The sequence below is a fragment of the Borostomias antarcticus genome (assembly GCF_949987555.1).
Source record: "Borostomias antarcticus genome assembly, chromosome: 12".
In the NCBI taxonomy this organism is placed as follows: domain Eukaryota; kingdom Metazoa; phylum Chordata; class Actinopteri; order Stomiiformes; family Stomiidae; genus Borostomias; species Borostomias antarcticus.
The window spans coordinates 19328084-19348155 of NC_140245.1; the positions used below are offsets into that span (position 1 = coordinate 19328084).

The window sequence follows — 20072 nt, forward strand, 5'->3', positions numbered from 1 at the left end:
ACTCCAAAATGTAGTGTCCACTTCATGATTGCAGCGTCAATGAAAAACAATCGATGAGATTACAGGATGGAGGACCATTGGCTGCTGTAGTTCTGTTATTCTAATGTCAAACTTTCAAACACAAATGACGTCATTACTCCATGCAATTTGCTGTTAAATTCGCAGTTTGTGTTGTTTTGTTGTCATAACTGTACACAAAAAGAAAATGATGCAAAATACGCTATTATGTAATACAAACCCTTTAGACATAAGGAAAATGCCCAAAAAAAGTCCTCAAACTAAAATATTAATCTCAAAACGACCATCTGATAGCCTACTTCAGTTACGAGATCTAGGCTATTTGACATTCCTTAAATTTCGTATCAGAAGCCGATACTAGATTCTCTGTGGATTTAGGCTACATAAATTGTCCGTTTTTTAACGACTGAAGCTTATTTCCACGTATCCAACGACTTGAAAAACGAATATTTTTGAGTTTCGAGTTTTGACTAGGCTACTATAAAACCTCCTTGGTCTGATTACCTTGCAAGGTATGGCGAACCTCTGCGTCCCCCACCAACGCTTCTAGTAACCGGAGAAATTACTCACCCTCTGGACCATGAAGACGTCTTAGATCTCACAGCCCTCTCAAGATTCGACACCGCCCACCTATAATCTCCTGGAAAACAAAACAAAACACGATCCATGAACCCAGGTAGAGAATATAGGATTATATGGCTGTCATGTGATTGAATAATGTGATTTATTTTGGACTGAATATGATAAATAATGATAATTTGAGAAATAAACATAATAAAGTTATCCTACATGATTGTTTACAGTGAGATAGCCTACTATATCAAAATATGTGTAGGTCGATGTGATCTCTAGGCCTGTTTAATTTAAACTATTTGAAGGTGTGTTGCATTAGCATTCTGCAAAATGTGGGTTATAAAAGAGAAGGTACTACCATCTACTGGCTGGATCTTGAATTCTCGTTTCATATTCACTACATGATAGAGAATATGTATTCGGTAGTAGGCTATAGTCAGTAACTGAAAACTCAAGGACAATCCTCAGTCAAATTTGTGATGACAAATATATATTGAAAACATATCAATGAAATGAGCTGGAACAATGTTCTTCTGAGAATTCAAGTAGGTAAGGCCTACACTACTTTTGTATGTGTGTATTTAAAGATATTGGGAGTAATTTGTGTAATGTCATCCAAAGGAAGAGGGATCTTCACTCTTCTAAAAAGAGACTCATAAAGAGCACCCTAATTGCTGGTGGCAGTAACTGCAAAGAGAACCCGCTTGTACCAATAAGCCTCTTACCCTAATGCTCTTGTTGCTGAGCAGACACCCAGAGCAGAGAGGGACAGAGGGGCACTCACACTAACATTGCATACCAAGAAGAGACTTGTCTTCGGCTAGGAAATTTATATGAGCTTTCAGATATCTTGTGTCTTGGTCTACTAGAAATACCGAGTTGACATGTGTGGGGACGTGGTGGGTGTCTGGGAAGTGGCGCTAAGTGATGGTGTTTACAGAATTGAGTTTGTTCATGGCACAACGACGGGGAGGCGGGTTGTTTACATTAATGGAAAGGTAGGCCCTGGCATGTTTCTTGTTATCTGCAATGCTTTTCAGTCTGTGTCATACAGTTGTTTGTAGCTTATACACAATGAACATTATTTAAGAGAACAGGCTGGCTGCATGTACTGTATTTCTCTCTCAACAGGAGGTCATTAGAAAAGATTGGATGTTTAAGCTCGTTGGAAAGGAAACCTTCACGGTCGGAGGCATGGACACCAAAGCAACGATACAGATCGAGGCTGTTAGTGGCTTTGCCTACGAGTACTCCTTGGAAGTCAGTGGCAAGAGTCTGGAGAAATTTGTTGATGACAAATCCAAAGTCACCAAGACATGGGTAATGCAAGTGGATGGTGTTGACTGCAGAATTGTCTTTGGTAAGCATCAACAAAATGTGTTATACTGTAGTCCAACTGACAGGCTTGGTTACATATCATATGGGTTTTGTACAATACATGCTACATTTTCTGTATTTTTAATGGCTACCGATATGTAGCTTACCTAACAGTAGCCTGTGCCCATGTAGGCCAGATACTACAGTACAATAATCAACTATTAAGCTTGAAAATGTGCCGATATATGTAACTCAAAAGTTTCAGGTAGAACATTCGTGATTATCTTTCCCATATATGACAGGTATTAAGTAATGTGATATGTCGATAGAACAAGTCTGTTTCCTAGCTCTCCTCCCTTTTTCATGGAGTGTGCATTTGTGGCCTCTGTCACAGATAAAGCATAGGGATGGTCCACAGAAGAGCTTACATTCCCTTGCTTTTGAATCACTGTGGGAGAGGGTCAATGTGGAGGAGTGGAGGAGTGCACAAGTGCACAATCAAAGGATATAAGTGGATCCAAGTGCCCTAGTGTGCAGGAAAACAGGTTAATGCTGTACTTACACGTAACAGTAGCATAATCTACTCAGGTTATGAGAGGGTATTACAACATCTCTGTACTGTCATAGTTCAGGAAACGTGATATCTCTCTTTGTACAGAAAAGGATACGATGGATGTATGGTGCAATGGGCAGAAGATGGAAACCATGGTAAGTGAGATCACAACAAGAGACTATACACTACGTATATCTGACATTCATTGTGTTCATGTGTAAAATAACTACAGCCAAAGTACATCTAGGCTACAGTTCACATACATTAGCCATTATAATCACTATTCCAATAGCATATTGAAATGTGATGTGAAATCTCTAGGGAGAATTTGTGGATGGTGGCACAGAGACACACTTCATGCTAGGAGAGCACGAATGCTGCATCCAGACCATGAGCAGTGGGAAGAAACAAGGAGGCATCGTCCACAATTTGATAGTCGACGGAGAGAGGGTCGCAGCATTGAGGCCTGCATAGAGCTGAAGGAATAGGCCTGGATGAACGATCATTCTGTAAAATTGAGGACTGTTTGATGACAAGAATTGTTTGAAAATATCAATCAACCAATAAACATATACTTGCTTGTTAATGGAGTTAATCAATTAACCAGACCAGACCAACATTGCAATGAATAAACTGAAAGCAATAATAGCCTTTACTTTGCAATTGTATGTTTTCTGCAATTATATGCGCACACCCTACGCAATAAGTACCCTCATGAGTTCAAAACCAAGGGACGTATTCCAGGAGGAAACATTCAGGAATGACAAGGATACAGACGGGATGGAACTCTGCACAGGAGGAAGGGAAAATGCCCCTGTGTTTGTGGATAGCAGAGAGCACTTTGTAAATATTGATTGATCTCATCACACACAATTATTTTGATCGCACAGACTTTTTTTTTCTCGCGAACCATTGTAGTTTTGAGCCAGCTGTGGTCTGAGCGCGCGGTCCGTGTGCTGCTGCACGCGAAACAAACCAACGGACGGTTGGGACTGCGCAGAAAATACACATCCAGCCACGATTAGTAGCTAGCTAACTGATTTAGCTGTGTTATTAGCGTGGGCAAATGATTTCTGCTTTTAGTACCAGTGTGATAATACTGCCCCGGTGGTTTGATCTTCTTTAAGAATAACTGCTATCGTTGCTCTATCGGTCTGTTATTGGAAGCGGACTGGGTCCGATAAATTCGCGAGTTTTGTGTCCGGCTTGGACGTCGCTAGCCTAGCCAGCTAGCAGGAGGGCCTTTCTAGGCAGTGTTTCTGAACCTGGCCAGGTTTGTTCGCTATGTGACTATTCGTCAATTTCTGGATGAGATTAACCAAGCAAATGTGAATCATAGTAGCTAACGTTAGCTTGCTGCCTCCCCATTTTTGTACAAATCTCTAATCCGCAAAGGACGGAGAAAGGATATGGGGAAGTATTGCCCATCCGACCACACAACTGTCACTCCTTTAGGATTCCAAGTCTGGAGAGCTCGGGTCGTTTTGTTGGAAACACTAGTGGGAACGTTCGCTAGCTAGCTAACAGTTAGTTACATGGGCATTTTTTCTCTTAAGCTTTCTACAGACAATGTTTCTTATATATGTTAACTTTACCCGTTAAATTAAAATTGACAAGATAAAATACCATTAACAAGCTTAGTTGTGGCATAAGAGGACTAAAGGCTAGCTTCACTTTGCAACTGTGAGCAATCCAACCTGCTTGCTTGCTAGCTAACGTTACTATTTTGGAAACCTGGATCTGAGGCTGAGCTGAAAAGGCGACAACCAGCTTGCACCATGAACTATCAGCAGCACCTTGCGAATTCTGCAGCGATTCGATCTGAGATCCAGCGGTTCGAGTCCGTCCATCCGAACATCTACTCCATCTATGAGCTGCTGGAACGCGTGGAGGAACCGCTTCTACAGAATCAAATACGAGAGCATGTCATCGCCATTGAAGGTAATAGCCGACAGATATGAACGCATTGACTGCATTAGTATTATGCAAAGCCTGTATTTCAGTGCTGTTTGCTATGGCACTGATATAGGTTTCTGAATGTATTTGTGAAACATTTGCAGTTGTGCTTTGCTGTTGTAGGCTATTCTTTAAACAAACCTACATTTCATTCACTGATATATTAAATGTATACTATATGTAGAAGAATTATTGTAGCTAATCGTAATGAGGTTTATTCTACGATCACGCAGCTGGCCCAATGTGTGGCTAGATATTAAGAGTAATCTGACATGCATTCTGTCATAACCTTTGAGGGTTTCATTTGTTTTGGTAGTGTATTTATCGTCATGCATTGCTTGAAATGATCTTGAACAGCGAGTAGGCCTGTGGTACTCAATTCAAACCTCACTGAGCATTCATATGTGCTGCTACCATACAAGCATTGTCATGCAGGGCACGTTGTTGACATGAATTAGGCTACAACCCCACAACCAATTCCCTGACTGCATTCATTTTGCACAGAGGCTGGGTGATGTGTGTGCTGGGGGACTTGCTCAGGTGCAGTTGACCCACTTACCCCGGTTAGAGGGAGCCTCAGCAAAGTCAAGTGAATCCACTTTCTCCACTGAGTTTGTAACCTTCTCACAGCAGATTCATACCTGCCTACACACAGTAACTGGTATCCAATCGTGTGGCCACTGTGATGGAAGTCGGCTTGCAGAGGCTATTTGGACACTACCTGGCAGAGACAGGACAGATCATGGTGGCCTTTGTAAGGGGTTTTGGTCTGGGGCAGGTTTTGGCCTAGGTAAACTTGGTCCCTGCTAGTACCCTAAATGGCTATTCTTCTAATAACTGTTGGATCAAACCAATAATTGTTACAGACCTGATATCATCCAACAGTAGCCCGTAACACTTAATGCCCGGCCTTTCTCTGGCTCTTCATCAAAGGTGGCTTTTTGTTATCAGTTGCATAGTTGCATTATAGTAGGCCTAGATTGAGTTTTGGCCCTGTCCAATAGGACATTTGTACATTTGAGCATGTTTGAGTGATGCATGTTCATTATGTCATCTTACAGTAGCTCTCATGTTTCGTCCGACTGTACTATTCAAATGCCGAGCTTCTACGTGCCCCTTACATGTCCAATGAGCTTGCTTATCTAACTCTCCCATCATAATTAAGTAGCCAATATATGGATTATAGATCAAATTGGGATTAAGGATTTCGTTTTACAGTCACCTTGAATGAGTGTACCTCCCCGGCCTCTCTTCTGGCCAATCTGCTTGGAAAACTGATATGCCAGCCACACCCCTTGAATTCTATCCCAGGACTGTGTGATTCCCATTGAAATGGCTGATATTTCGTGAAATAGAGGGGGGGGGGGTGCGTCCTGTAACAGTTAACAATAAACATGAGATGCTTTTACATACATAAGGCTGTTCAACTTGACCTGTTGCCCTGATCTCTCGGCACCCTTTGTTCCATGCTTAAAGGAGTAGTAAAGGGAAAATGTTTAGCCCTGTTTTAAGGTTACTTATGATCATATTAGTGTTGCACGGTGTATCGATACTAGGAAAGTACCGCGATACTCGGTACAAAAACGTTACAATACTCAACTTTAAAGTATCGATACTTTAAGAAAGACAGTGTTTTAATAAGAGCCGTATATATTGAGTCGCGTTCATGCGACAGTGAAGCCGTTTTTGTTTGTAGGCTATAGCGCTCTGCTTCTCTCTCCCAAGACCCCCGAGTCGCGGGGCAGTATGTGTGTGTGTGCGCGTGCTCTCTCTCTCTCTTGCTCTCTCACTCTGCAGCGAGCAGCGCAACAGTTTTCCCCCCTCATATGCACGCAGCATGTTCGAGAGGACGGTAGCTAATCTGAGATGGCTACAAGTACAAATGTCGACTGTCCACAGCTTGTCGATAAAGCTGATGCGCGCAGAGAAATCTGGCATATTTTGCTTACAGAGCGGACAGTGAGGGCAAGCCCACGGACATTACAAGGCCCATCTGTAAACAATGCTACAAATGGGAGCCAATACGACCAACCTAGCAAAGCATCTTGCAGACAGACATGCCAACTTACACAAACAATTCAAAGAGCAACAGGTTAGTGAATGTGATAGAAGATAAGATGCACACAACAGCAACACCAGTACTGAATACAACCGAAGGATATTTTTACGCTACCTTATGTTTAGTTTCATTTTATTTGTCAGGGGGAATGCACCTTACATTTACCTTATGTTTGATGTATGAATGCTAGGGCTGTCTTCGACTCAGGATTTTGTGATTCGACTCAGACTTGGTGTTCAAAGCGACGCGTCGAATCGTCAATGTGTTTTTTCTCTTTCTCCTGGCTATCAGAAAATCACTTGACATCAAGTTTCCGTGATTATTTTGGTTAGGCCTATATTGGTAGCCTATAGAAACAATCAATTGTTGCCAAGGCACATTTCTGAGTAGGTTAGGGTATTTGAAATCAACGAGAATGACAGTTACATAATTACAGCATTTTAAATAGCTAGAATAGCCTGGCTATCGGTTTGTGGAATAAGATGGAGGGATGCTTCATTTTGTTCAATCTTTTTCTGAACGAACTTTCGTCCATTTAGGTTATGCTTGAATAGCCTTTATTGGGCTATTTTACCTTGATTGGTGTTTATTATTTTCCGTTGAACAAAAAAGTAGAATAAGTTTCAAAATAAATTATTAGCCTTGCTCATATTTCCGCTCCGCTAAAATCCTCTCCGCTGCCTCCGAATGTGTTTGATAGCTTGTTTCAAGTGCAGCCCATCCCTCTTTCTTGCATTGTCCATAGTTTGGACCACTAATAATTGAGATAATTAATAGACAGGTTATCAATATCTTAAACATTTTGTCTTCATATCCATTTTGTGACATGTCGGGAGATTCGTTCCTCCCCCCCCCCCATATGTCTAGGCTGAGGGGAGACCGCCGGAGTCGGGAGAGCTGTGAAACTTTCAACTCAAAATTGCAGGCTGCACAATAAAATTAGGGATGCACCGATCCACATTTTTTCACTTCCGATCCGATCCCGATACCTGAATTTGGATGTCGGCCGATACCGATACTATTCCGATACCAGAGCTCTTTTTGCTTGAATATTATTATTATTATTGTTTATTTTATGAGGCTGTAATAAACTCCTCTCTACAGGCAAGTATGACATGTACTTGAGGGAAGTATAAGCTCAGAAAAGCAGGTCAGAAAAGCTTAAAATTGATTATCAATATTTATTAAATTCCATAAAAGTGCAACAAATACACTCTCCAGCAGCCACAAGGGTTTACTTGTCTGACTTGAAATAAAATGTGTAACAAGGCAGCGTTTACTAGTGCAAATATATACACAATCAAAAAGCAAAGAATAGCCTACCTGTCATATAAATGTGAACAGCACAAACACAAATCAAGTAGAGACTACTATGCAGCAATGCGGTTTTCAAGTGTCAAATATGAAATAAAGTGTAAACATCTCTACACTGCTCTCCCTCCCAATAAAAGAAAATGCATACAATGGGCTGCTTCATCTGATCAGCACAAAGTACACTGGCTGAAGCACCGCACTCTGTAGGATGTGTGCGCCAGAGTCAACCCAGTGCACTGTGAGGCTGATTAGTGACATTGGGCACACATCCGAGGTCCAAATATCTGTGGTAAAGCTCAGGGCTGGAACTCCTTTTAACTTATCAGCTAACTTGGACGACACTCGGCTGTATAGTTTGGGTAGCGCAGTCTCTGATATATATTTTCTGGATGGTAGACTATACCTTGGCTGCAAGTGCTCCATCAGGCTGCGAAACCCCTCGTTTTCCACCACACTTAATGGTTGGTCGTCGACTATGATAAAGTTGAGCAACTTCTCTGTAATCATTTTGGCTTTTACGTTGTCTGCTGGAAGTTTAGCCTGCTTTTGGAATGACTCCAGGAGTGATTCTTGACGTTTCGTTTCATCTTTCTGCCCCCTGGCTAAATATTCGCTGTGCTCTTTTGGGTGGTGCTTTTTCAAATGTTTGATTAGATTAGTAGTATTGTACGTTGCGACAGAGCTTCCACCTCTCGGAACGACGGCTTTGCAAACATTACATGTTGCTGTCTTGCTTTGCGGTGTTTCAAGAGTAAAATAACTCCATACAGCGGACATGTTGTGAAGTTTAGCCTACAGGCTAGCTCGCTGCAAACTGTGGAATGGACCTTCCTGAATGGAGGCGTGTCTCATAACTCCCATTGTTTTTCATTGAGACACGCCTCCGTTCTAGGAAGTCCCATTCCACAGTTTGCAGCCAGCCAGCAGGTTAGCGTGTAGCAGCAAAATTAAGCCGGCAGGAATCACTTGTGGAATCATTCCAGCAGACAACGTGAAAGCGCGCACACAGCAGGCGGATCGGAAATCTCCGCACGTGGATCGGAAATTTCCGATCCATGAATTACATGAGTATCGGCACCCGATACCGATATTGGATCGGATCGGTCCCATCCCTAAATAAAATACACCTGTTTTCTTGTTAAACATGAATCATCTAGCATTGTCCATCTACTTCGGATGCCCCATGTTTTTATACAGTTTCACATATCCTACATTAGGGTTGGGCAATTTGACGATAGTCTCCTCAACTGCGCATTTGAAAGCTTGCGCGAATAGGCTCATATGTTGGGCAGCAGTCAACAAGGAAATGTTTTGGCTGCCACTAAAGCATTTTCACAGACGTTAGAGCTCAAGCTGTCTATGGGAGACCCTATTTTTACCATTGGATATACAAGAAGATTGATTTAGGAAAGCAGTGTGATATTCCATTTGGGAAATGCACGTGATTGCTGGCGCATAGTAGGCTTGGCTAGGCTAGACGCTTAGCGGAGGGGAGAGGGGCTCCCTGCCTTCTTCCCTCTGCTATTTCAGTCTTAACTCTTCTTTTACAGCCCAACAAATAGCTACGGTAATAGCCTAGGTCTAAAACGAATGATTGGCCTGTCCTTGATCTTAGTCCACCTCCTAGTCCTTGACAGTGGAGCAGAAATCGACTTAAAGAATCTCTGTCGACTTAAGGGTCTCCGACTGATGATTCGATGCGTCGACTTTCAGGGGGCAGCCCTAATGAATGCACAATACATTTATTGCACCAGATGATAGCTAGAGAAGCTAATTTTCATCCGTAGCATGATACTTTTAGCTAGCATAGCTGCAGCCTAGCTGCAAGCCTAGCTCTCTGCCTAGCGCATGTGACAAAAAAAGTCAATACCTGCTCCAACCTCCTAGGGCGAGAGAACTGTGAGACAATTATCTCTTCTGATAATCTGGAATAGCAAAAATGCTTCAAAAGGCCTGGGTTAATTAATTAATAATAATAATAATAATAATAATAAAAATAAGGTTTTCAAGTTCTTCTGATTATCTCACAGTTTGCAACAACATAGGCATAATTTATTGATTTCTCCCCATACAGATTTCAGATACCAACACAATCCCAAATCACCCAGTCAAGGCAGCCTTCCCTTCCAGCTGTGTTTGAAAGCTACAGGAAATATGATAAAGACTCAAAAGATGCAAAAAGACTGAACAGAGCACTAAAAAAAAAGTTCCATGTTCTGTCATCTATTATTCCATCACTTTTCCCTATGCTTTAGATTTTCACCGTGGTATCGTTTCGGTATCGATATCGAGATATTTTGGGCAGGTATCGTATCGAAGTCATAATTTTGGTATTGTGACAACACTAGATCATATACAATGGTTCAGATCAAAACGTTCACAAAACTAGCACTTTTGAGAAAGTCAGAAAATTGCTCTACCACTGTTTTGGTCATACAATGGATGTGGGTGGGCACCTTGAATTTTTTTTCAAAAACATGTTAAACTCTCGATTTCAAAGACAAGAAGCTCACCGAGGGGGTAATTGGTGTCTGTTGGTGTTCTGGCATCAAATTCGCCGCAAAGTATGAATCCTGTAGGGTTTTATTGATCATTTTATGAAATCCATTGACTTGTATTGACACGACCGTTGTAGATGTGTAGATCAGTCCGCAGAGGGGATTCACGAAGTGGAACTACTTACGGTAGCTATTGTTATTGTTTATGTTGCTAGGCTACCTAGTAGGGATGGGAATTTCGACTAATTTTGAAATCGAGTAACCTAAGCTGATCCTACTCGAGTAACCGATTACTCAAAAAAGATACTGTCCAGACAGAGCGCATTTAACCCCGGCCCCCTCGGAGGGGAAAACGTTTTTTCCATCGACATTAACATGGCGGTGCTTTCATGTCTCTTCCATGTCCTTGCAAATAAACATCTTCAAAAGCTGATGTGTGGTTGTATGCATTAGGGTACTTACCATCAGATTGAATAACCCACAACCAAGTTTTCATGAAGCTATCGGAATCGAAAAACGCAGCCTTTTAATGTGGATGCACTGCCCAGCTCATAGCCTAAGCCTAACGTTAGGCTACTCTGAAAACTCAAAAATGTAAATTATTGTCATCAACCTTTTCCCACTCTAAGCCTACAATATGCAACCAGAACTCTAATTTACTAATCAAAATTAAGTATTAAACCAAGCCTTTACTGCTGATGCCGGATAACAAGTGAATTAATTTTTAGTGTTATCTAAAAAAGCAGAAGAACCGCGACACTCACTGTCTATTTCCAATTTATTGGACAATAATGGATGTTTCAGCGTCAAGCCTTCATCAGAGAAATGTCCATGCAAAACTAAATAGATTTATTGAACAATAGGCCTATTCATTCAATATTTATTTATACCAGGCTGGAAAACTATAGGAGTAGGCTATACGCACATGGACCTGTGCTGGTACTCGCTGTCTTTTTCAGCACCACCTCAGGGCTGAAATGATTAGCCTACCACAAAATGATGGGAGTGCTGCGAGTACAAAGTCCACTCACACCACTGCCTACTATGCACAGTATGCAGATAAAATCAGAGACCCGGTACCAGCGTTTAATTGTCAAAACAAAACAAATGAAGTGGTGTGTATATATATATAGGCTATACTCACTAGTTCTCTCACAGGCTACTACGCTGTAACAGATTTGAAAGTCTGAGGCTCGATCCATAAAATGCTTTAACACTATGCAAAACCACAGTGTAGTTTGATCCTAAAATTCTTAACAGTACGGAAAACCGAACCATGGACAGCTAGCATTAGCAAGCCCATGGGCTAATTATTGCTTGTTTCGTGACCACTTAACTTTGCACCCAAGAACTGTGTCCATGTAAATAAATATAGCTTTTAAAACGTAACCAGATAGCTTGCTAGACAATAGTCAGCTATTAATCAGTCATCACTGCCCCTGACAGCTGGCTGCATTGATTATTTCTACGACTATTTCCACTTTCAGATATTCCTTTTAATAGCCAGGCAGGCTATTAAATATTTTTAATTAATAGTTAGGATTGTTAGAGGATAGAGCGTTGGCGGCTGCCTGGAGAAAAACGCTGTATACAGTCTTTTTTCGAGCGCTCCGGCTTTTTGAAAACATTGCCATCTCAACTTTTCAGAAAGGCGCTGCCAACGTCACTGCGGCTCTTTCAGGGCATGACTCGTCAGCTGTCTGGGGATCCCGGGGGACCCCCAGACAGCTGACGAGTCATGCCCTGAAAGAGCCGCAGTGACGTTGGCAGCGCCTTTCTGAAAAGTTGAGATGGCAATGTTTTCAAAAAGCCGGAGCGCTCGGAAAAAGACTGTATACAGCGTTTTTCTCCAGGCAGCCGCCAACGCTCTATCCTCTAACAATCCTAACAATTGAAAAAGGGCACAGGCGCTCAGAAATGCGCGCTTTCACGGCCAAACAATTAGGATGTAATCCATTTTGTAGAGAATGATCTCTGTTATATATTGAAATAATATACAACAAAACAACTACTCGTCCTCTCTCTGTATATGAATGTTATCCTATCACCACCACAGATATACTCAAAACATATCTTCATTATTTTCGCTATTATTGCCATCTAGGTGTCAAATAGACTAGCCTAGAGCCTAGCTATGCATCGTAACGTCTGATCAGCTGTTTTGTGCAAACTACTTAGAGGCCACTAGCCTCCTAAAGCAGGTCACTAGCTATAGATAAAAATGTCCAATATTTGATATGACATCAATGAGCTAGCTAGCTCATCAGCAATCAATAACCTTTATTTATCCAGACAAGTAGTTAAGAACTTCTTATTTATAACAACAGCCTGGCAGGAGGCAAGATAACAGACTGGCAGGAGGCAAGATAGGCTCCTGCATGTGGGAGAAAAATAGTTCCATTCTTAAACCCAGTCATTAAACGTATCATTTCAAATTAATTTGAGTATTCGCTTCCCGCACATGTCCCACTGTTATTGACACTATAGCTGCCGAATCAGATTCAACAAGTAGTAAATCCCTTTCCGGTTGACACATTTCTAATGTGATTTCTGGTTATTGTCGTGTTTTTGGGAGTTGCAATCGTGGTTTCCAATTTGCGATTGTGTTTTCTCTCTTGCTGTTGTGTATTCTGTATTGCATTTGTGTTTCCGACTTGCAGTTGTGTTTTCTGACTTCCTGTTGTGTTTTTTAACTTTGTTGTTGTGTTTGAACTTTATGGTTGTGTTTTTTGAACTTGCCGTTGTGTTCCGGATTTGCAGTTGTGATTTGCACGCGTCGGCCACCGTAGTCTTCACATAGGCTAACGGCGTAATGCTGTTTTCACATCCTAACAACAAACAGGTGATTTACGAGTTTGAGCTATAGCAATCAGCTTCATAGTCTAGCTATATTAGCCAGTTCAAGTTTAGACACGACAAGGCCACGTCTTCATCAGTTAGATCGTCATGACACAAAACTGGATATGATTCGGTCATAAACGCCCTTGTTTAGAGGAGCATTAGGCTAGCCTATTTCAAAACAGATTTTGCTATAGTAACCACTATGACAAACTACAGTGTTGTGATGTGACCCATTAGGTGTAGGCCTACTCTGTCAAATGAATTGAATGGTCAAATGATCGAATTACCCTATGAACATTTCATGTTTTTGTTTGTTTTATTTATTCATGCTTAAAACACAAGGTAGAGCATTTGTGTTATAGTCGGCTCTAGGCTAATGAGCAGTTTTGACTATAGCCTACTGTAGTGGCCTATAGCGGGACTATAACGATGAATAGAAACCTGATATGGACAACAGTGACCTATGCAAAGGTGAGCCTGTAGCCTACTCTATATGGTTTTGTAAATAAATAGATATAAAATGATATCACCGAATCGAAAGAGACCGGCCATACGGGGGAGCTTGGTCAGACTTAGCCCCCTCAGTTTTAATTTCAGCCCCTCAGTTTATTGTAGGCTAAATTTTATGTGACGTTACACTTATTCCACCGCAAATTATCTACCATATTTCGCCAAACGCAGGTCATCTGATAATATGAATCCCGTGCGAATGGACACCCTGTGATTTGCGATTAAAATCAGCTGTTTTTCTGTTTTCCAAGGTATTTGTTTCCCCCCATTCGTTCATAGCCATGCGCCCAGGGTGCATGCACATGCTGGGCCGTACCGTGCGCTGCAGGAACGAATAGCGGAACGCTCCCTGACACATGTCTGTAGCTTACATTTCCACGCACCATCTGCCAAATGTTTACTTCAGCTGTTATCAGCCAAATACAGACAGATAATTAGTTTGAGTCTGTGGTTTGGTGCGCCTCTGTAGCCTACATTTCCAAATGCCTGCGCTGCAGTTGAGTAGGCCTAACTTGAGGCTCACAATCTCATCTTTTTTGTACATACGGAAGCCAAAATGATAATAAATAACATCTGATAGGCTTAATGATGTGTAGATAATGTGTAGATTTTTATTTAATAAAAAGATTGGGCAGTGACATAACCGGGAGATAATGAGAGGGAGAGAGCTGCATGAATGAATTTCATTTTGGGAGTCAGTGTTCCGTCTGTGCTATTTGGCGATTCATTAAACCAGACCTTTCTGAGTTTTAAGCTACGCCTCAGTCTACCTTATTGATGACATTGATATTTGTTGTAGCCTATATGTAGGCTATATGATGCTTGCTGGCTGTTATATTTTGTTGATTAGTCATCTCTCTGTGTGGATAGAATGATCGTTCATAAATCTGTCTGTGTCTTTTTGTAGACACTCCGCTGTTAGGCTAGATAGCCTAATGTGGCTTATTTCATCTTCAAACAACTAGTCTTGTGTTGTTGTTTAGCCACTGTATTGCCACCCACACAATGAACAAATGCACCAATAGGAATATAATGATGACAATCTACTGATTTACTATAGAAAAATATAAGCCCCCTCACTATTTTTGTTAGCACCCTCAGTCATTTCATCCTGGGGCCGGGCCTCGTGTAGCCTATTACGCGCCCAAAGGCTAAGGCTTCGCCTCTGCTGCATGGTCGAATTTGTTTAAAGTCACTTGAAATTGTTAATGAATGTAGCTTACTGTTTCTCTTCCTTATATTTCCTTCCATTGTTAATATAAATGGTCAATGTATAAAATGTATTATCAATGGCCCTTATGGCCGTTCTCGGGAGCGCTCTATTGGTTTTCTAGGAAGTGCGCAGAACGGGGAGAGGCCGGAAAAAAAGACGCTCTAGAATGTCGCGCCAGTTTTAAATACTGCAGCAATGAAGATCCACATTACCAGCTTTAATGTAGCCTACCTGTAAAAGCATTGAGTTGAATATTGAGTTGGGTAGGCCTATTATGTTGTCCGCGGAGAGCGGAACATACAGCATACGGCATGGGGAAACGGGAACGTTCGGATTAAAAACAGCTCTTTTTTTCATCTCCCCACCACTGACCACCCGGACCAAAACAGGGGGAGCAGGTCACGATTCCTCACTCTGACCATTCATGATTCCCCACTCTGACCTTGTAACCAATCACGATTCCCCACCCTGACCTAACTAATCAAACCCCTCGGATATGGAGAGAAATCTGAGACCGGACAAAGAGGAGGAGATGGAGAGGTTTGATTGGAGGAATGTGGCCCGAAGATGGAGGGAGGATGATATAGACGAGAGTGCTCTTGCTTTACAGACAGATAAGGTATGGATCTGTCTATTGAAGGAAGGGGAATATTGATGCTGCCGAGACTGAAGCTACTGCATGAGAGAAGCTGCACTAGCAGTAAAAGGTTGTTTCTAACCCGCCCCCCCCCCCCGTGCAATGCATCATGGAGCTGTCTCCCTGCTCTCTCACTGGATGCAGCAGTGGAGGTAAGGTCACCTATGAGCACCTATGAGAGTGCTAAATATAGCCCCTCCTCATGCTGATGGAGATGAGTGGCTGGGTGAAAGTGGCCCATCCCACCCTAGCCTGCCTCCAGGGCCCCGTTAGGAAGATGCAGTTATCATGTGTTTGTTAGCTGTGCTCCACTAAGTTACACGGATGATTCACGCCGGCATTGGGGTTCAGCTACGGCCTGTACTTAGGCCAAGCAGCATCCTCGGGGGTAAGGTTGAGGCTGGAAGCCATCCCATCCACACCAGTACAACTGCTCACATTTTACAGGATAGCCTGTATCCTCTCTCTCACTTTTTTGCTGACGTGTTATTTTGTTGCCTTTTTGGTCCAAATTGTATTGAGCAGTTGGCAATTGCTGGTGCTGGCATGAAAAGCTCTTCAGATTTGATGATCAGGCCCTGGAGTGGTGCCATACTGGGTCAAGCCAAGCTGGGTAGCAGGGGCAGGGCGTATGGGGGTCCATATGCTAAAGTGACTCCACTCTCTAGACCGAATTGAGGGATTATCAAACTGGGAGGAGGACAATACAGTTGCATGACTGTGGCCACAGTGGGGTATTTGCAGCAATGCATGAAGAGAGGGCATCATGGTCGCTGGTCGATTGCCATTCAAAGGTACTGGTCTGGACTGAGTGGGATATAAACACAAAACAGCAGGAAACAAATCAAAAGCTTAATCTCTTTTTGTGCATGGCTGTAAGCCAGCGCGCCTAGAATAGCAAATGTCCAGCAGTGGTCACTCCCTGGCTTCCTCCCTGGTTCCCTCCCTGTGTGCCTCCGTCCCGTTGTTGACCTGCAGTTCTATGTTGCTACCACAAGAGACGGTGGTCCTAGAACATCAAAAGATCTGACACTTCAGGTTTCCCAGATATTCAGTGGCTTGGTGGTTAGGGAGTTCGCCTCTCAAACTCAACGTCGCGGGTTCAAACCCCGACGGGACAGTATTTTGTCACTGGATGTTATAGAAGCTATATAAAAATGCGGTTACCTGGTGGTTCTATGTCAGTTATTGAATTTATGTGGTAGAACCACCGCCCATAAATAAACGAGCGTGGGTCATATTTGTTAATTATAAACCCTTTTACAGCCTACATCAGCACAAGTATGCGCGTGCATTCTTGAAACAGTAGCAGGGGGAGACAGACAAATTCAGAGCAAGGAGCAGTAAAGAGCAGGATTTTAGTGCAAAGACTAGTATTTTATATACCATCAAGATGTCTGGCTAAGGGTGTACAAATCGGCGCTCTAGTGGATTCAAACTTTATTCGAACTTTATTCGTTTCAAGAGGAAACCGGCCGCCTGTGGCTACAAGCCATTAAGCATACAGACTGGACTGAGGACATCATCATTACATTACATTACATTACAGTCATTTAGCAGACGCTTTTATCCAAAGCGACTAACAATAATTGCATTTAACGTAGGAAGAGCCAATGTACTACTACTTGCCAGAACTCACAAGTGCATCTTCTTTCTAAAACAAGTGACTAAGAGCATAATCTAGTGCTGAAGGCAAAGTGCAAGAATCGCAATCTAAAGTACAGTGCAATATAATATAATACAATAAGTGCTTAGGTGGGAGGATTGTTGTAGTACTTCTTGAAGAGATGAGTTTTGAGCCTGCGATGAAAGATGGGCAGCGACTCTGCTGTCATGACATCAGTGGGCAGTTCATTCCACCACTGCGGGGCCAGGACAGAGAAGAGCCGTGACAGTGTCGATCGACCGCAGGAGCCTCGGAGTGACGGGGCATCCAGTCGCCCTGAGGTAGCAGAGCGTAGCGGTCTGGAGGGGGTGTAGGGTTTGACCATGGCCTAGAGGTAGGAGGGGGCTGTTCCTTTCATTGCCCTGTAGGTTAGCGCCAGAGTTTTAAACTGGATGCGAGCCGCTACAGGGAGCCAGTGTAGGGAACGGAGGAGGGAAGTTGTGTGGGAGAATGTCTGCGTTTGCGGTGCCCATTTTATATCAGGTAAGTTATTTTGACTACCTGGTTTCACTGGAATGTCTGGTTGAAATGTAGAGTAATAGGCTATCTGAAGTAAACAGTGACCCATAACCTGGCGGCACGCTAAGCTAAAGCTAAGTTCAGGAATTGAAGCCTAATGATAGCTAGCTAAAGTTAGCTAGTGCTAGCTAACATGCTAGCTAGTGTTAGCTAGCTAACTCAAGGCCCGGGGAGTCAGAGATACTGTGCACTTTTCTCTCAAAGTGCTTTAGCTAAGGTTGGCTACTACAAGCTAGCTAGTCCTTGTTCTCAACCCTTGCCTCCCAACGTATGTAGCTAAACTATTCACAGCAAGCAAACTTGTCATCTAAAGCTATGCTACGTCAGCTGACTGGGACTGTCTTGTGACTAGCTAACGTTAGCTAGCTAATGTAGCTAACCGTATTGTGCCAGACAGCCAAAAGAAGCGTCACATATAAAGGGTTTTCACGGCCGGCCATTTTGGAGGTTTAAGCTTAGGTTTAGCAGGTGTAAGCTCAGGTTTAGGCTAACGACTAGATAGATAGGTAGATAGGTCTATCTATCTATCTAACGCCCTTTGCAATCTTCATTGGCTCATAGTTTCTGTTTTATTCAACTTTTAAAAAATGTGCCGAGATGGAACTGTATATATTGTTCCTTACATTATGTTTACCGAGCATGATGTGAATCGGTTAAACTTTCTAGGAGGAGATAGATTTTAAGCGTTTTTCAAAAAATGCAAAATAGAAGAAAATTACCATAACCGGAAGTTATAGGTTATTGAGGCAAATTTGTTCATTGTGAGGAGAGACATATGTGGGCAAAGTCTCATGACTCTAGGTCAAACGGCGCATGAGATATGTCTGTCATATACCTTTGAAAGCGTGATGGTATAAGCAAAAATGCTTATATCGATATCAAATTTTAATCTGGTAATTTCGAGTCCAATGAGTAAGTTGTAGAACATGAGATGACCTACCAATACAACCAGTAGGAAACCCATTTGGCCACAGGGGGCGCCACAGCAATCGATTGCGTTTTGGCCACTTTTAAGCATTTTGGCTTCTTATAGCGCCACCTTGTGGCTAATCTGCTTCATATTTCTCAAGGTACCTTACATTATGCTGTCGTATAACTGTATTAAGTTTCTGAAGAATCGGCTTGGCGGTAAGGCCAAAACAGGAAATGAGCTCTCTAGCGCCCCCATTGGGTTTGATTGGGCCAATAATGCATGGCTAGCTATATTGGGTTATAGGTACGCACATGCGTGCACAATTTCATGGTGTTCTGGATAACCCTTCAGAAATTATATTCCTTTACGTGAAAAGCCATGCAAAGCCATGCCCTCTGCAATCTTCATTGGCTCATAGTTTGTTTTATTCAACTTTTCAAAAATGTGCCGAGATGGAACTTTAGATATTGGTCCCTAGATTCTGTCTACTGAGCTTCATGTGAATCGGTGAAACTTTCTAGGAGGAGATAGGAGATTTTAAGCGTTTTTCAAAAAATGCAAAATAGCTGAAAATCTACATAACCGGAAGTTATAGGTTCTTAAGGCAAATTTGTTCATTGTGAGGAGATACATATGTGTGCAAAGTTTCATGACTCTACGTCAAACGGGGCATGAGCTATGCCTGTTCAAAGTTCGCAATTTCAGTGGGCTGCTATTGCGCCCCCTATTGGCCAATCGATCTGGGACTTGCTCCATTGGCTCATCGCATGATCCTCTACCATCATGCAAATTTTCATAAAAAGCGACCAATCGGTTCTATAGGCTGCCATTGACTTCAATGGCAGAAGAATAATAATAATAATAAAACTACCAATAACAATAGGGGCTACGCACTTCGTGCTTGGCCCCTAAAAAACCTCTGGCTATCAAGGCGACAATAACGACAATTAAATTTGTTGGTGACTATTTTAATTGTCGATTTTTGTCAACAATGTCGACTAATCGTTGCACCCTTACTGTGCTGTGGCACCAGGAATCTGCTCTGACCACTGTTTTTATTCACCACCATATCATTTTATTATGCAGATTAAATGTGCTCTACGCGACACAAAAAAGGCTTTATAGGTCATTGACAAATAAGGGTGGGAAAGATGGAAAACACTTTTGGGGGAAATACTGTTTTAAAAGCATGCATCAGGTGTGTTAATATGTGGATTTTGTATTTATGTTAGTTTTATGTCATTTGAAATAGGGCTGTCCCTAACGACTATTTTTCTAACGATTAATCTAGCGATTATTTTTCCGATTAGTCGATTAATCTAACGACTAATTTAACGATTATTCTAACGATTATTTTTTTACTGTTCGATTAATATATCACTTAATTTTCCCCAAATAAATCTCAAAAACTTCTCTTATTAACATTTCAGTATTTTATTCAATTATTCTTGTACAAATTAAAATAAAATTATGCTTCTGCACTGC

At 42.1% G+C, this 20072-nt stretch overlaps 2 protein-coding genes across 3 annotated transcripts in view; both read left to right on the forward strand.

The window, feature by feature from the left end:
* Positions 1–1475: 1475 nt before the first annotated feature.
* Positions 1476–2935, forward strand: LOC311315771 (fas apoptotic inhibitory molecule 1-like; the record flags this gene model as incomplete). The annotated part of the gene is made up of 4 exons (XM_084446471.1): positions 1476–1589; positions 1723–1951; positions 2567–2616; positions 2783–2935. 4 exons carry the CDS (start codon positions 1476–1478, stop codon positions 2933–2935), a joined length of 546 nt encoding a protein of 181 aa, XP_084302597.1.
* A 481-nt stretch (positions 2936–3416) lies between these two features.
* Positions 3417–20072, forward strand: part of agap1 (ArfGAP with GTPase domain, ankyrin repeat and PH domain 1) — a 342978-nt gene continuing 326322 nt past the window's right edge. For both annotated transcript variants that reach the window (XM_084446818.1, XM_084446819.1), the window contains exon 1: positions 3417–4402. In XM_084446818.1, the coding sequence (XP_084302944.1) occupies positions 4240–4402 (163 nt within the window). In that variant the 5' untranslated portion in view covers positions 3417–4239. The remainder of the gene's footprint in view (positions 4403–20072) is intronic.